At 44.9% G+C, this 12,391-nt stretch overlaps 1 protein-coding gene across 1 annotated transcript; it reads right to left on the reverse strand.

The window, feature by feature from the left end:
- Positions 1 to 225: 225 nt before the first annotated feature.
- On the reverse strand, positions 226 to 1,923 carry LOC146763127 (uncharacterized). Its single transcript, XM_085571100.1, has one exon. The coding sequence runs from the start codon at positions 1,783 to 1,785 to the stop codon at positions 367 to 369; it is 1,419 nt and encodes a 472-aa protein (XP_085427226.1). The 5' UTR covers positions 1,786 to 1,923; the 3' UTR covers positions 226 to 366.
- Between the last annotated feature and the right edge of the window lie 10,468 nt (positions 1,924 to 12,391).

Below are 12,391 nucleotides of genomic sequence, written 5' to 3' on the forward strand. Positions count from 1 at the left end.
AAGTCTGATCTTTAATTCCTTCTCTACCACCTCAATTTGAACTCCCAATTCAACAATCAGGTCTCTCCCTAACAAATTGTAATCCGCTTCAGGAACTAATAGGAAGTCACCCAACCCCACTTTAGTTCCCGATTCCACCACCACCCCTTTGATAATTTGTACTTCAAAAGGTTCCCCCTTAGCTCCTATTACCGTGGCTGTCTGTTTTGACAAATTACAGCCCTGAGGCAGAAATTGAATAGTAGATCTTTCTGCCCCTGTATCGACCAGGAAATCTATTTCCTGGCCTTGGGGACCCACCTTCAATTTTATCAAGGGCTCTTTCTGATGTTTCTTGGTCCCCATAAAATAGAGCCCCTGACTCCCCTATTCGATTTTGAACTCCTCCTCGTCCCTTAGCCTCCTCCTGCACTCCCTCTTGAAATGTCCCTTCTTACCGCAATAATAGCATACCCTTTCTCCTACCTTTCCCTTGTCACCCCCCCCTTTCCGAGTAACTCTCTTTTGTTCTTCCTCTACCCGCCTGCTTTCCCTCACTGCAGCAACCATCATTTTCACCTGTCTTTTCTGACTTTCATCCTCTCTGCGGACATAAACCTTCTGCGCCTCTCGCAATAATTCTGCTAAATCCCTGTCCTGCCAATCATCCATTTTCTGTATCTTTCTCCTGATATCATCCCAAGATTTAGAGACAAACTGGACTTTGAGAATTGCCTGTCCCATTGGGTTATTCGGGTCTAATCCCGAGTACAGCTGGAAACTTTTCCTTAACCTCTCTAACCATTCAGTGGGGGTTTCATCCTTCTTTTGTCGGTCGTTAAATGCTTTATTTATATTCTGGCCCCTAGGAACGGACTCTCTTATGCCATCAATTAATATGGTCCGAAAGTCCCGCATGTTAGCTCTATGGGCCTCATCCTGGTTATCCCAATTAGGGTTCTGGAGAGGCCATTTGGTATCGGCCGGCTGCTGGGCATGCGCGGGCAGGGCATCCCAGGCTCGCATTCCAGCAACTCTTATCATGTTCCTTTCCTCGGCCGTGAATAAAATGTTAAGTATAGCTTGTAATTCCTCCCAGGTGTATATATTAGGACCTAGAAATTGATCCACCCGCTCTGCCACGCCCAAGGGGTCTTCTAGCAAATTTCCCATCTCCTTCTTAAAGTCTCTAACATCCCCCGAACTTAAAGGCACCGAAATAAATCCAATCCCCGGCTCTGGTCCCCCCATCGGCATTTCCCTTAAGGGAAATAGTTTGCCTTGCGTCTTACTTCGGGTAAGAGGACCACGCGAGCCTGAGGGTTGATCAGAGTCTGAGTCTGATTCTTCCTCATCCGATTGTGGAGGAGGAGGGGGTGCATTTGGTGCAGGGGGAATATAGGGCGGGGGTGCAATGATTACTTCTTCCGCTCGCCCCTTCTTTTTCTTTCTCCCTGAAGCCTCCGAGAGTTTAAACACGAGCACCTCCGGCTTTTCTATCCAGACTTGGGCATAGGCACTCTCCTCAAGGTTAGAAGGTTGTTTAGCGTGTACCCAACCATTCAACAGTTGCTTTACCCAGTCCTCTGAGGATCCAAAGACGGGCCAAAACACTCCTTTAGAAATCTCTTGTCCTCCCCATACTTCTATGCAATAGTGTATCATCTTTGCCTTATCCTTTCCAGGTGCCCCTGGAAAGTGCTCCCAATTTGTTAGCATAAACCCTAAGGGACTCTCCTTAGGAATTGGGGGAAGTTTTACCCCCACCGGGGAGGGGGATTTATCCTTGCTTCCCCCCTGCCCCATGTCCTCCGGAGTACCTTCAGTCACTCACGACAGCACAATCGCTTCCCCTGGTTCGTGGCCCAGGCCCTCGCGGGCTCTGGAAAACGCACTACTGAGGGTCCACACTCGCTTGGAGAATCCGGCTGCCAGTCCTCCTCTCACACACACACACACTCGCCGTACTCCGGGATCCCGAACCCCGCCCGAACGGATCCCCTTTATACTCACGCGTCCTGCGTCTTCGTCCGGACTTTTGTGCACAAAAATTACGGGGTACCCTGGGCCCGCTTCCCTTTCTTTGCTTTCGCTCTCTAGGCTTTTAGGTTCGTCGGTCGGGATGAGGGTAAAAAACCCCGGTCTGAGTCCGCTCAAGGGAGCGGAATCGTGGCGCCCCTCTCAGAGAGAGGTTCCCCAGATCCCGATCCGAGTCACGGCACCAAATTGTTATAAACGAGCACAATAGGCTGTTAAATCCAATTAAAAGGATTTATTAATAGCGGAAAGCGAAAGCAAACCAGCGCGCGCTGGGCGGCAGTCGGTTCAACTACCGCGCCTAGCTCCCCGTTTCCCCCCCACTTATTGGGTTGTCTCTTCCGGGTGTGTGACGCTCTGGTGACGCTCCAGTGTCTCCTCTGCGCAGGCGCACCCTGTTGTTAGGTGGTTGTTCTCTGCCTCTTGATGGCGCCAGTGGTCTTCTTTAAGGTTGTCTCTGCGACCTGGAAATTCCCTCAAAAATAAGAAATGTTATCTCGAGGCACGTTTACATGTTTTGCCAAGTCTGTAACGGAACTATCCTTGAAACATATCTAGTTGCTTAGGTGTTTGGGTGCCTAGTAGCAGCCTTTTCAAAACATTTCTAACTCCCTAAAAACTTCGTAACAAAGTCAACCTTGAAAGATAGTCACTGGAATGCATGAGATAGACACTGGAATGCCTGACAAGATGAGAACATGTTCAGACAAGTACAAGCTCTAATTAAAACTCTATTCTGTGAATATGAGAGACTCTATATGAACAAAAAGGCCTTATTTTCCTAACAAAAAGGTAAGGTTTTTATATGACAAACTTTCCACAGACAGACTTAAGTGGACTGAAAAAGAGGAAGAGTGTGAGAACTTTAGCTTTTTTCTGGGGTCTCATATGGTGATGAAATTCTTCCTCTAACTTGTGCTTCTAAAGAAAAACTCTTCAGGCTTTAGCTGTTCGGTCTCGAGGCAGTTTATTGTTAGTTATCTAAAATATTGTCTTCTCGGGCTGCGGCTGCTTGGTCAGCGGCCTGGGTAGAGGCGCACACAGACACACTGATATCTTCTCTGTCTGCTGTTTTCTTCGTCTCTCCCCCTGCCTAGGGCTGCTGTTATCTTTTATATGATATTTTACGTATTATATGTTTATAGTTTTCTCCCAATACCTACTACTTATATTACAAAGTGCTTTTTTACTCTAAACTAATCTGTGAGTGCTAACATTACTAAGAACATGGAGGCAAGGAAAAAGAAGGAGGAAGAACAGGATCAGCTCACTTTCCTCCATCTTAGAACTTCTCACCCCCATGTACAAAGTGAAAACCCCCCTGTACATGTGCTAACACCCCCCTGTACAATATTAAAAAAATTCCCCTCTACTTTGTAATTACTTTTACTATACAATCTAATCTTTTGTGGCTGCTTGTTCCACCTCTAAAGTTGGTAATTCATTCCATGGCTCAAACTCAAAATCACAGCTGTTTTTCAGCTGTCTGCCAGGGTCTAAAATGCTTCTGACCAAGGCCTGGAACCTCTAAAAATGTCTGAGAGACATTTTGAATTCCCACAGAAGAGAGTTACCAAGGATTAAAAGAAACCCTCATAGCAGCTCCAGTACTAAGTCTCCCTGACATAAAAAGGCCCTTTCAGCTCTTTGTGGATGTTAGTAACCACACTGCCCATGGGGTTCTGACTCAGGACTGGGCAGGGGCCAAGAAACCAGTCGGTTATCTATCCAAGCTTCTGGACCCTGTCAGCAGGGGCTGGCCCACCTGCTTACAAGCAATTGTGGCAGTGGCAATATTAGTAGAAGAAGCCAAAAAGGTAACATTTGGGGCTTCATTAACCATCTACTCCCCCCATAATGTAAGAAGCATCTTGCAGCAAAAAGCTGACAAGTGGCTGACAGACGCCAGGCTTCTGAAATATGAAGCCATTCTAATCCATTCCCAGGACCTGGAGCTAAAGACTACCCGGCACAAAATCCTGTCCAATTCCTGTTTGGGGCAGTCCCAGGGAACCCCCTTCATAACTGTGCTGAGATCGTAGAATTACAGACCAAAATACGACCAGATTTGAAAGAAGAACTCAAAGAAGGGGAAAAATGGTTTGTGGATGGTTCTGCAAAAATTGTGGAAGGTAAAAGAAAGTCAGGATATGCAGTCATAGACAAGAAGACGGGAAGGGTGGTAGAATCCGGGCCCTGAGTGCAGGGTGGTTGGCTCAGGCCTGTGAGCTGTATGCAGTATACAGGGCTCTGCTGGGACTTGAAGGGAAAAAGGGAACAATTTTCACTGACTCCAAATATGCATTTGGGGTAGTGCACAGCTTTGGAAAAATATGGGAGGAAAGGGGTCTGCTAAACACACGGGGAAAAGGGCTAATTCATGAAGAAATAATTAGACAAATCCTAAAAGCCATTAGGGGACCAGAAGCTTTTGCTGTGGTCCATGTAAAGGGACACCAAACTGGGATGCAATTCAGGACTCGGGGAAACAATTTAGCCAACAAAGAAGCAAAGAGTGCTGCTTTGTTAAAAGTAAGTACCCCAGAACATGAGAAAGGAAAAACTCAGGAATTCTTCCACCACCCCTCTGAAAAAGAGATAAAGGCTTATCAAGAGATCGGGGGACGGTTGGAAGAAGGTAAGTGGAAGTTACCAGACAGGAGGGAATTGTTATCAAAGGAATACACCAGGAAAAATTTAAAAAGATTGCATCAACAAACACACTGGGGGGCCCGAGCTCTGGCAGAACATTACCTGAGATTTTTTGGCTGCAGAGGTATATACGACTTGGCTAAACAAGAGGCACAGGGGTGTATAATTTGCTGAAAAATAAATCGAGCAAACTCCCAAAGGTTAACAATGGGGAGTCGCCCAGCAGCTTACCGGCCTTTTGAAAGGGTCCAGGTAGATTTCACCGATCTACCTAAGGTCGGGAGATACAAATTCCTATTAGTCATAGTGGACAAACTAACCCACTGGGTAGAGGCTTTCCCAAACTCTCGGGCTACAGCCCAAACAGTGTCAAGAATTTTATTGGAAGAAATTATACCACAATATGGGTTAGTAAGCTACATCATTTGGACCAGGGAACACATTTTGCATCAAAAATTATTAAGCAATTGGCAGATGCTTTAGGCATTCCGTGGGAATACCACACCCTGTGGCACCCCTAGAGTTCAGGGCAAGTTGAGAGGATGAATCAAACATTAAAAGCCCAATTAGCCAAATTGATGTTAGAAACAAGAATGTCATGGACAAAATGCCTCCGGTTGGCCTTATTAAATATAAGGACTATGCCTCACTCTGAAACAGGACTTTCACCTTTTGAAATGTTATATGGGATGCCTTATACCCACGGTATGCCTGTAGGGCATCCGAGATTAGAGGATAGGCAAATACAACCATACCTAATAGCATTAAATAAGAATCTTGAAGCATTGCAAAAGCAGGGGGTGATCATACAGCACAGTCCTCTTGGCTTCTTGATACATAAAATACAACCTGGGGACAAAGTGCTTGTAAAAGCATGGAGGGAATCCCCATTAACGCCTCATTGGGAGGGACTCTTCATTGTTCTTTTGACCACAGATACTGCTATACGAACTGCAGAAAAGGGGTGGACACACGCATCAAGGATAAAGAAAGTTGAACTCCAAGATCAAGCACCAGAGTGGAACATCACCTCCCGCCCTGGAGATATGAAGATAACCCTGCACAGGCAAAGTAAATGACTGAAAACATCTCAATCAAACTTTCTGTGCCAGAGTGGAACTATTATCCTTTTTGTATGCTTCCCCTATGAATACTGTTAGACTGCTCAAACTAAGTGGGTTATGTGGGAGTGCTTTGAGCAGGAGTTAGACCTGACTAACCGTTTTCTGGTAATAGCCACAAGGCTGAGATTGTTTCAATTAAATTCAATAATCTGATGTTTTCCCGTATTAGAACGGATTAAAGAAGAAATTACTTGCAAAACTAAAATTATTATTGTTCAGTGTCTTAGGTTATACAACGCGCAGGCTCTGCTGAACTACACCAGGGAGGCATTTTTAAACAGGTATGCAGCTCAGCCTGAGCATGAAACCACAGACGAAGATTTCTGCTGCCAAGAAGATGGTTTGCCCTGCCGCTGGAGGCATCCCAGTGGGCGCTGGGAATGGCAGAGGGATCCTAGCAGTGGGAGTAATCCTAGTGAGCCTGAGCCTAGCCACATGCCTCAAGGGGGAACTTGGGGATAAATACCCAGAGAAGTTATCCCTCACCTCATGGAATTGCAGCAGGGGTAAGCCTGAAAAACCGTGTCTTGAGACAAACACTCAACAAGGGGTATACAAATTAAAGGGGAAATCAAGAACATACCGTGAAAATGGACAGTCAGCTCATTAACTGCATTGAAGGAGCACAGGGGAAATCTCAATTCCGGTTTGTAATGAATGTAACCGTACTGTATGGGTTGGGGGAAGACAGGAGTCTATCTTTGTTGCTTATTTCCAAGCTAACCCAGTGTGTTACAATCCGAATAAAATTAGTATGTGTGTAATGGGGGGGAAAAACCTACTGGGTGGGGAATAATCTGAAATATGAAAGTAAGATACCTCTAGAAACTGAGCCAATCATTCTGGACCTCTTAGGGGACCAAGATGACAGAATCTGTCTGCAGTATGAGAAAACGTCTTGTTTCACCAAGGATAAAGAAGGGGTAGACCCAGAAAATAAAATAAAACAGGTAATGCAAGAGGTAAAAAGACAAGAAGCTGAGATGAGGAAAAAGAGAATAGAACAAGAAAGGCTAAAATCCCTAAGTGAACAGTATGATCAATTAGAAAAACAATATGCAAAATGGGGATTGTCTGCCTCAGATCAGAACGTTTTTGTGGATCTAATGCAGGAAATTTCCACAGAGCTGAGGTTGTCTAATTGCTGGATCTGTGGGGGGCTAAAATCCACAGAAAAATGGCCTTGGAGGGGTGAGGGTTTGACTCCTGAACAACTACTAAAATGGGAAACTGGTGAGACCCCCAAAATAATTCAGAGTCCGGCGGGGTGGATACTAGACCAACGAGTAATTGGAACATTTTGCCTTAGCAGAGAGGGTGGGTTATATTCAGAAATTGTAGGATACACTCCATGTGTTTCCACCCTATCTATAAATTCCACCAGCCACATCAAAGTCTGGCAGCCTGAAAGCCCTACTGGGTACTGGAGCCAGGAGAAAAAGGATAACTGTGAATGGAGTGACAAAATTGGGCTCTGCTGGTACAAAAACCCCGGAGCTTACCCCTATTGGTCAATCAGCGAACTAAGAAAGTATTGGCAGGAGCCTGAGAGCAAAACAATCAGATGGAAAGCACCTAATGGATTACACTGGATCTGGGGGAAAAAAAGCCTACAGTGAATTACCTCCACGCTGGAAGGGATCCTGCACAACAGGACTAATCAGACCTGTTTTCTTCACCCTACCCAGGTCAGAGAGTAGTTCACTGGGAGCCCCCTTGTATGAATCCCTGAACCGAGAAAAAAGGGGCCTAAAGGAAAAATTCCCTCTCATCGGAGGGAAAGAAACGTGGGGAGAGGATGAATGGCCTGCTGAAAGGATCATTGAATATTATGGTCCTGCCACACGGGCTCAGGATGGGTCGTGGGGATACCGAACCCCCATCTATTTACTGAATCGCTTAATAAGGTTGCAGGCTGTAGTGGAGATTGTATCCAATCACACCTCAGGTGCTCTTGAATTATTATCCCAGCAACACTCTCAAATGAGGGCTTTTGTATATCAAAATAGGATAGCCCTTGAATACTTACTAGCTGAAGAAGGAGGTGTGTGTGGAAAATTTAACGAATCTCAGTGCTGTGTAGAAATAGATGATTATGGAGAAACCATTGAAATAAGAGATTTTCCAGAGATCACTTGAGCTAACAAAATGAATGTATCAAAAATGAATTATCAAAAATGAATGTATTAAAAAATGAATGTATCATGCTTGTAAAATCATGTGTTGAATTTTAAGAAACCTCTGCCATGTCGCAAAAGGCATAGGAAAGAGAGAGAAAAAAAAAAAAATCTTTAAAGCTTCTTGCAAAAAGACAAATACCAGAGAAGACCAGGAATGCAAAGAACTCAGATAAGGAGGCCCCTCTGTCAAGGATGATGGACTTACCCAGATAAGATAGCAGAAGACCAAAAGCGCATGCCCAGAGGAGAAGAGTTCAAAAGTTCAATGCAGAGGAAGACTATGGTTTCAGCCTCAAAAGACCACCAGAGACCCCCGTAAAGACCACCACAAAAAACCACGAATGCCCAGAAGGGTGTGGACCTATTTAGCATGAGAGGCGAAGACAGGCGGGGCCAGGGGTTGAATATGCATAGAAAAGTTGTGTAATGTATTGCATATGGAACACCTTTGTGAATAAAATTGTGGGACAAACTTCAGCTTGGGGGACAAGATTTTGGAGAGCTATCTCACTTGTGCTGAGTGCTGTCATACATACCCACTTCATAACTACATCGAGTTGTGGAGTCTATTTATTTATTGTGCATATCGCTTCACCATTAAAAATCTGGCCACAGAAATTAAACGGGTAGCCCATGCATCGTGGTGGGATCATTTGTTAGATGGGGCTTGATGGAAGAAAATAATTTTCTTCATTTTATGTTCAATAGCAGGAGTCATATTCCTACCCTGTCTCATCCCCTGTTTTATAAGACTCATCCATTCGGTGGTACAGGGGATGCAAATAGCAGCTGCCGCGCTCCCGCCCCAGATCCCTGATCTCAGCCCCGGCTAGCTCGTCCTGGGGCGAGGGCGGGCGATGGAGGCACCCTCCGCTGCTCCCAGCTGGGGTTTAGAGAGTGCCTTTGTGGGTTCCGGGCAGCGCTAGCAAGCCTTGCGGTGGTAAATGAAGAGCGGATCCTGCTGGGGGCTAAGTCCAAGTTTATTGGAGCCCAACGGGGCCAAATATCCTAGAATGGTGCCAGCCAACAGGAACAAGCACAAGGTGCTTGCACTGGCTTATAAACTGTAAGGGAGGGGTATCCAACGACCAATGGGGATAGGGATAGGGGGTGGCTCCGGGATGGGGGGATATGATGGGGTCCAATGGGGGAAAGATATGGGGGGAGCCCCAGGTCCTCGCCCAATCACCCGGTGCCCTGAGTGGAAGCTTCTGGATGGATGGGAAGGGGCACCGAGTGACAGACAAGGCACCGGGGGGGGGGGGTAAAGTGCCCCTTCCAGGGTGATGGATAGATACTGGAAAGGCGGGAAGGGGGGATAAGGCGGGAAAACTGGGGGTAAACTAAGTTGTATATGGGGGTACAAAGGAATAAACCAATACATAATATAGGGATAATAAAACATACAAATAACGCAACTCCACAAGCAGCTTTACCCACAGACCCAGAAGCTGCCCTTGGAAAAAACAAACCAGATACCAAAAATAATGACACTGGGAGAAGAAATTCCTCACAGCAGGGTGGCTGAGGCTCTAGTAAAATTTGAAAGGCGAATAAAGGGAAAAGAACAAAACTACAAAATTTACCAAGATATTCCAGATGTAGACTAAAAGCCAGTCTCAAGGTAGTCAATACACTACCTTGAGAGTGAATAGAGGTAGAAATTAGGGTGCGAATTAATGAATGAATATAGAAGGTGGGGGATTGTTATGTGTAATAAATATAATTAGCGCCATTCCTTGTATGAAATATGTAATATTGGATACTTGTTAAATCATGCCCGTTGTATTAGTTCCCCCCTCCCCATCATTTGCAGGCGAGACTGAGTGTATATTGGAAACTGATTTACAAGTAAAAGGAAGTGGCTTGGCCAGGAGATGGGCCATCATCGGTGCTGATCGTCCGAGATGGATATCATGGGAATACTCAGACAGATACATGTGAATGCAGCCTTCCCGTAAACTCCCAACAAGAATTCACCTACTCCGGACATTGAATTATTTCTCCTCATCACCAAAAAATAAATTCCTATTAACCTATAGACTCTGAATAGAAGAAAGGACTGATTGCTAAAATCTTGGCCTCAGGCGGAATTTTCCCTATATAAACCGCCTGTGCCAGGATGGAGGTGTGTGTGTTATAAATTGTGACACGGCAATTTGAAGTGTCTTAATCCAATAAAGCAATTTTATTGAAAATAGCAAGCGAGTAAGGCAGGCAAAGCACAGCGCTGGGCGGCCGGGGAGTCTCCTGCTCCACCAACGGCGCGCAAAAATGTTCTGTCCCAACCTTCCTTTTATCCCCCCCTTCTCCTTGCAGGCGTGACTCTCCAGATGTAGTCTGAGTCTGGTCGTTGTGATAGCTTCTAAGTCTCTTCTTTTGAGATACATCAAGCAGACCAGATATACACACCCAGGACTCTAATCTCAACCTCCTTATCACCTTGTAAGCAAATAAGCATTTCAAAGACACACTAGTACATTCTTATGCAAACCAAGGTAAGCGAGTATATCACAGTGAACAAATTATTTTCCACTTATCTTAATTCCCCCCTTTTTCTTGTTCATCTTTATTTTGTTCACTGAATCTTTGTAACTCTTGGTGACTTAGTATTAGGGTCTCATCTACATTGTGTATGGGTTCATATTTTGCCCTAATGAGCATTAAATGTGCTGCCTCTAATCGTCCCTTTACTATTTTTATTGCCTTATTGAAGATGCATGGCCCAAAGGTCAGTCCCAATATTATCAGTATCAGAGGTCCTGCAAGGGTGGATAACAAGGTAGTTAACCAAGGAGATTGATTGAACCATGATTCATACCAACTTTGCTGTGCCTCTCTTTCCCTCTTTCTCTGCTCTAATCTTCTCCTTAATTCTGCCATGGTGTCTGTAACAACTCCAGTATGATCAGCGTATGCACAGCATTCCTCCTTCAGGGCTACACACAATCCCCCTTGTTGTAATAATAGCAAGTCTAAACCCCTTCTGTTCTGCAACACCACCTCAGATAGGGACCTTAATGATTTTACCAATCCATCGATGGCCTGCTCAATTTTACTCAGATCTTCATCTACTGAAATTCTTAATGCTTTAAATTCCTTTTGTTGATTTACTAGGGATGCCACCCCAGTTCCAGCTCCTATTCCCCCGATGGTAAGGAGAGTTGCAATAGTTAAGGCAGTGAGGGGTTCCCTTTTCATTAGATGGTGTTCTGGCACAGTTTGTTGTTCATATATGTAGTCACTTGTATGGTAGGTAATTCTGGGCATAATCGTTACCTGGATGCAGTAGTCTTGGCTTGGATTAAACAGTTTCAGTGAGATGCACGGTGTGACACCCAGAGTGTTACATACCCACTTAGTGTTAGCTGCTGGCAATAGCCAGTCAGCCGGTTTCTTTTCACCTGTTTCTATTACTCCACAAAGGTATTCTCTTTGTGTTGGGATTTTTCCTATGCATCTCCCTTTCCCTGTTACCTGAGCCAAGGTAAGCCCCGGTGTTGTCTCTTTACCCTTTTTCCACAAACACTGATTTGGATTAGTTCCATTCACTCTTCTGGGCTTTGCAGTGACCCCTATGGCTTCATAAAATGGGGGTCTTAAATTATAGCACAGCCAACAGTCTTCCGTCAGTTTTGGGTTGGTTCTATTTAGGACACCATAACTCGCTTTCATAACCTTCCAGAGTATATTACTCTCCTGGGTTTTTTCCTGTTTGTCTCCTGAAGTGTTTTCATTCTGAATTTTATTCTGGGTCTGATCCCTTTCTTTTGTTTGGTTGGCTAAAACAACCTCCTTTTCTAATAACACTGGGTTTGGCCCTACAGGTTCAGGATCAGGGGGCACAATTTCCTTCCTTATAAATATTAAGCTACCAAAATTGCCAAAATCAGCCGAATATAAACGAACGCCCCAAGTTTTTCCAATTAACCATATACTATCCTCTGGCCTTAATGCAGTAATTTGTATATTCCTGCAAATATTTTCTGGGGGTTTATGACCTGTCCAGTAGCCGGGAGGAATACAACCATCTGGCTTCCAGACCACCTTAATGTATGGATCAGGAGTGGGGGGGTCCCATGTACCAGCTATTGTTTCACAACCCCAATATGCACAGTAATATTGTCCAGGACTATTGCAATACCCTTTACCAGGATTCGAAGCAGGACACATATAAAACGATGAAACCCAATGGGAACCCCAACGAGTACCTAAGGATGCCACAGGTAACTGGAAAGTGGGAGCTCCAGCTGTAGTATTGCTCCTTATAACTCGTGAATCCTCCCATCTTCCTAAAGTCCACTTGAAAGGTTCATGAGTTGTTACTTATGCAGTATTACAAGATATACAAAGGAAAATCACAAGCAGTAAGCAAATGGCATGTGGGGACCCCTATCAGAATCTATTGTTTTTACTATC

Source organism: Lonchura striata, chromosome W, assembly GCF_050655825.1.
Source record: "Lonchura striata isolate lonStrDom1 chromosome W, ASM5065582v1, whole genome shotgun sequence".
In the NCBI taxonomy this organism is placed as follows: Eukaryota; Metazoa; Chordata; class Aves; order Passeriformes; family Estrildidae; genus Lonchura; species Lonchura striata.

What these genes read in the sequence shown, in the direction of transcription:
- LOC146763127 (XM_085571100.1), bottom strand. Translation starts at nt 1,785, where the DNA reads ATGGGGCAGGGGGGAAGCAAGGATAAATCCCCCTCCCCGGTGGGGGTA.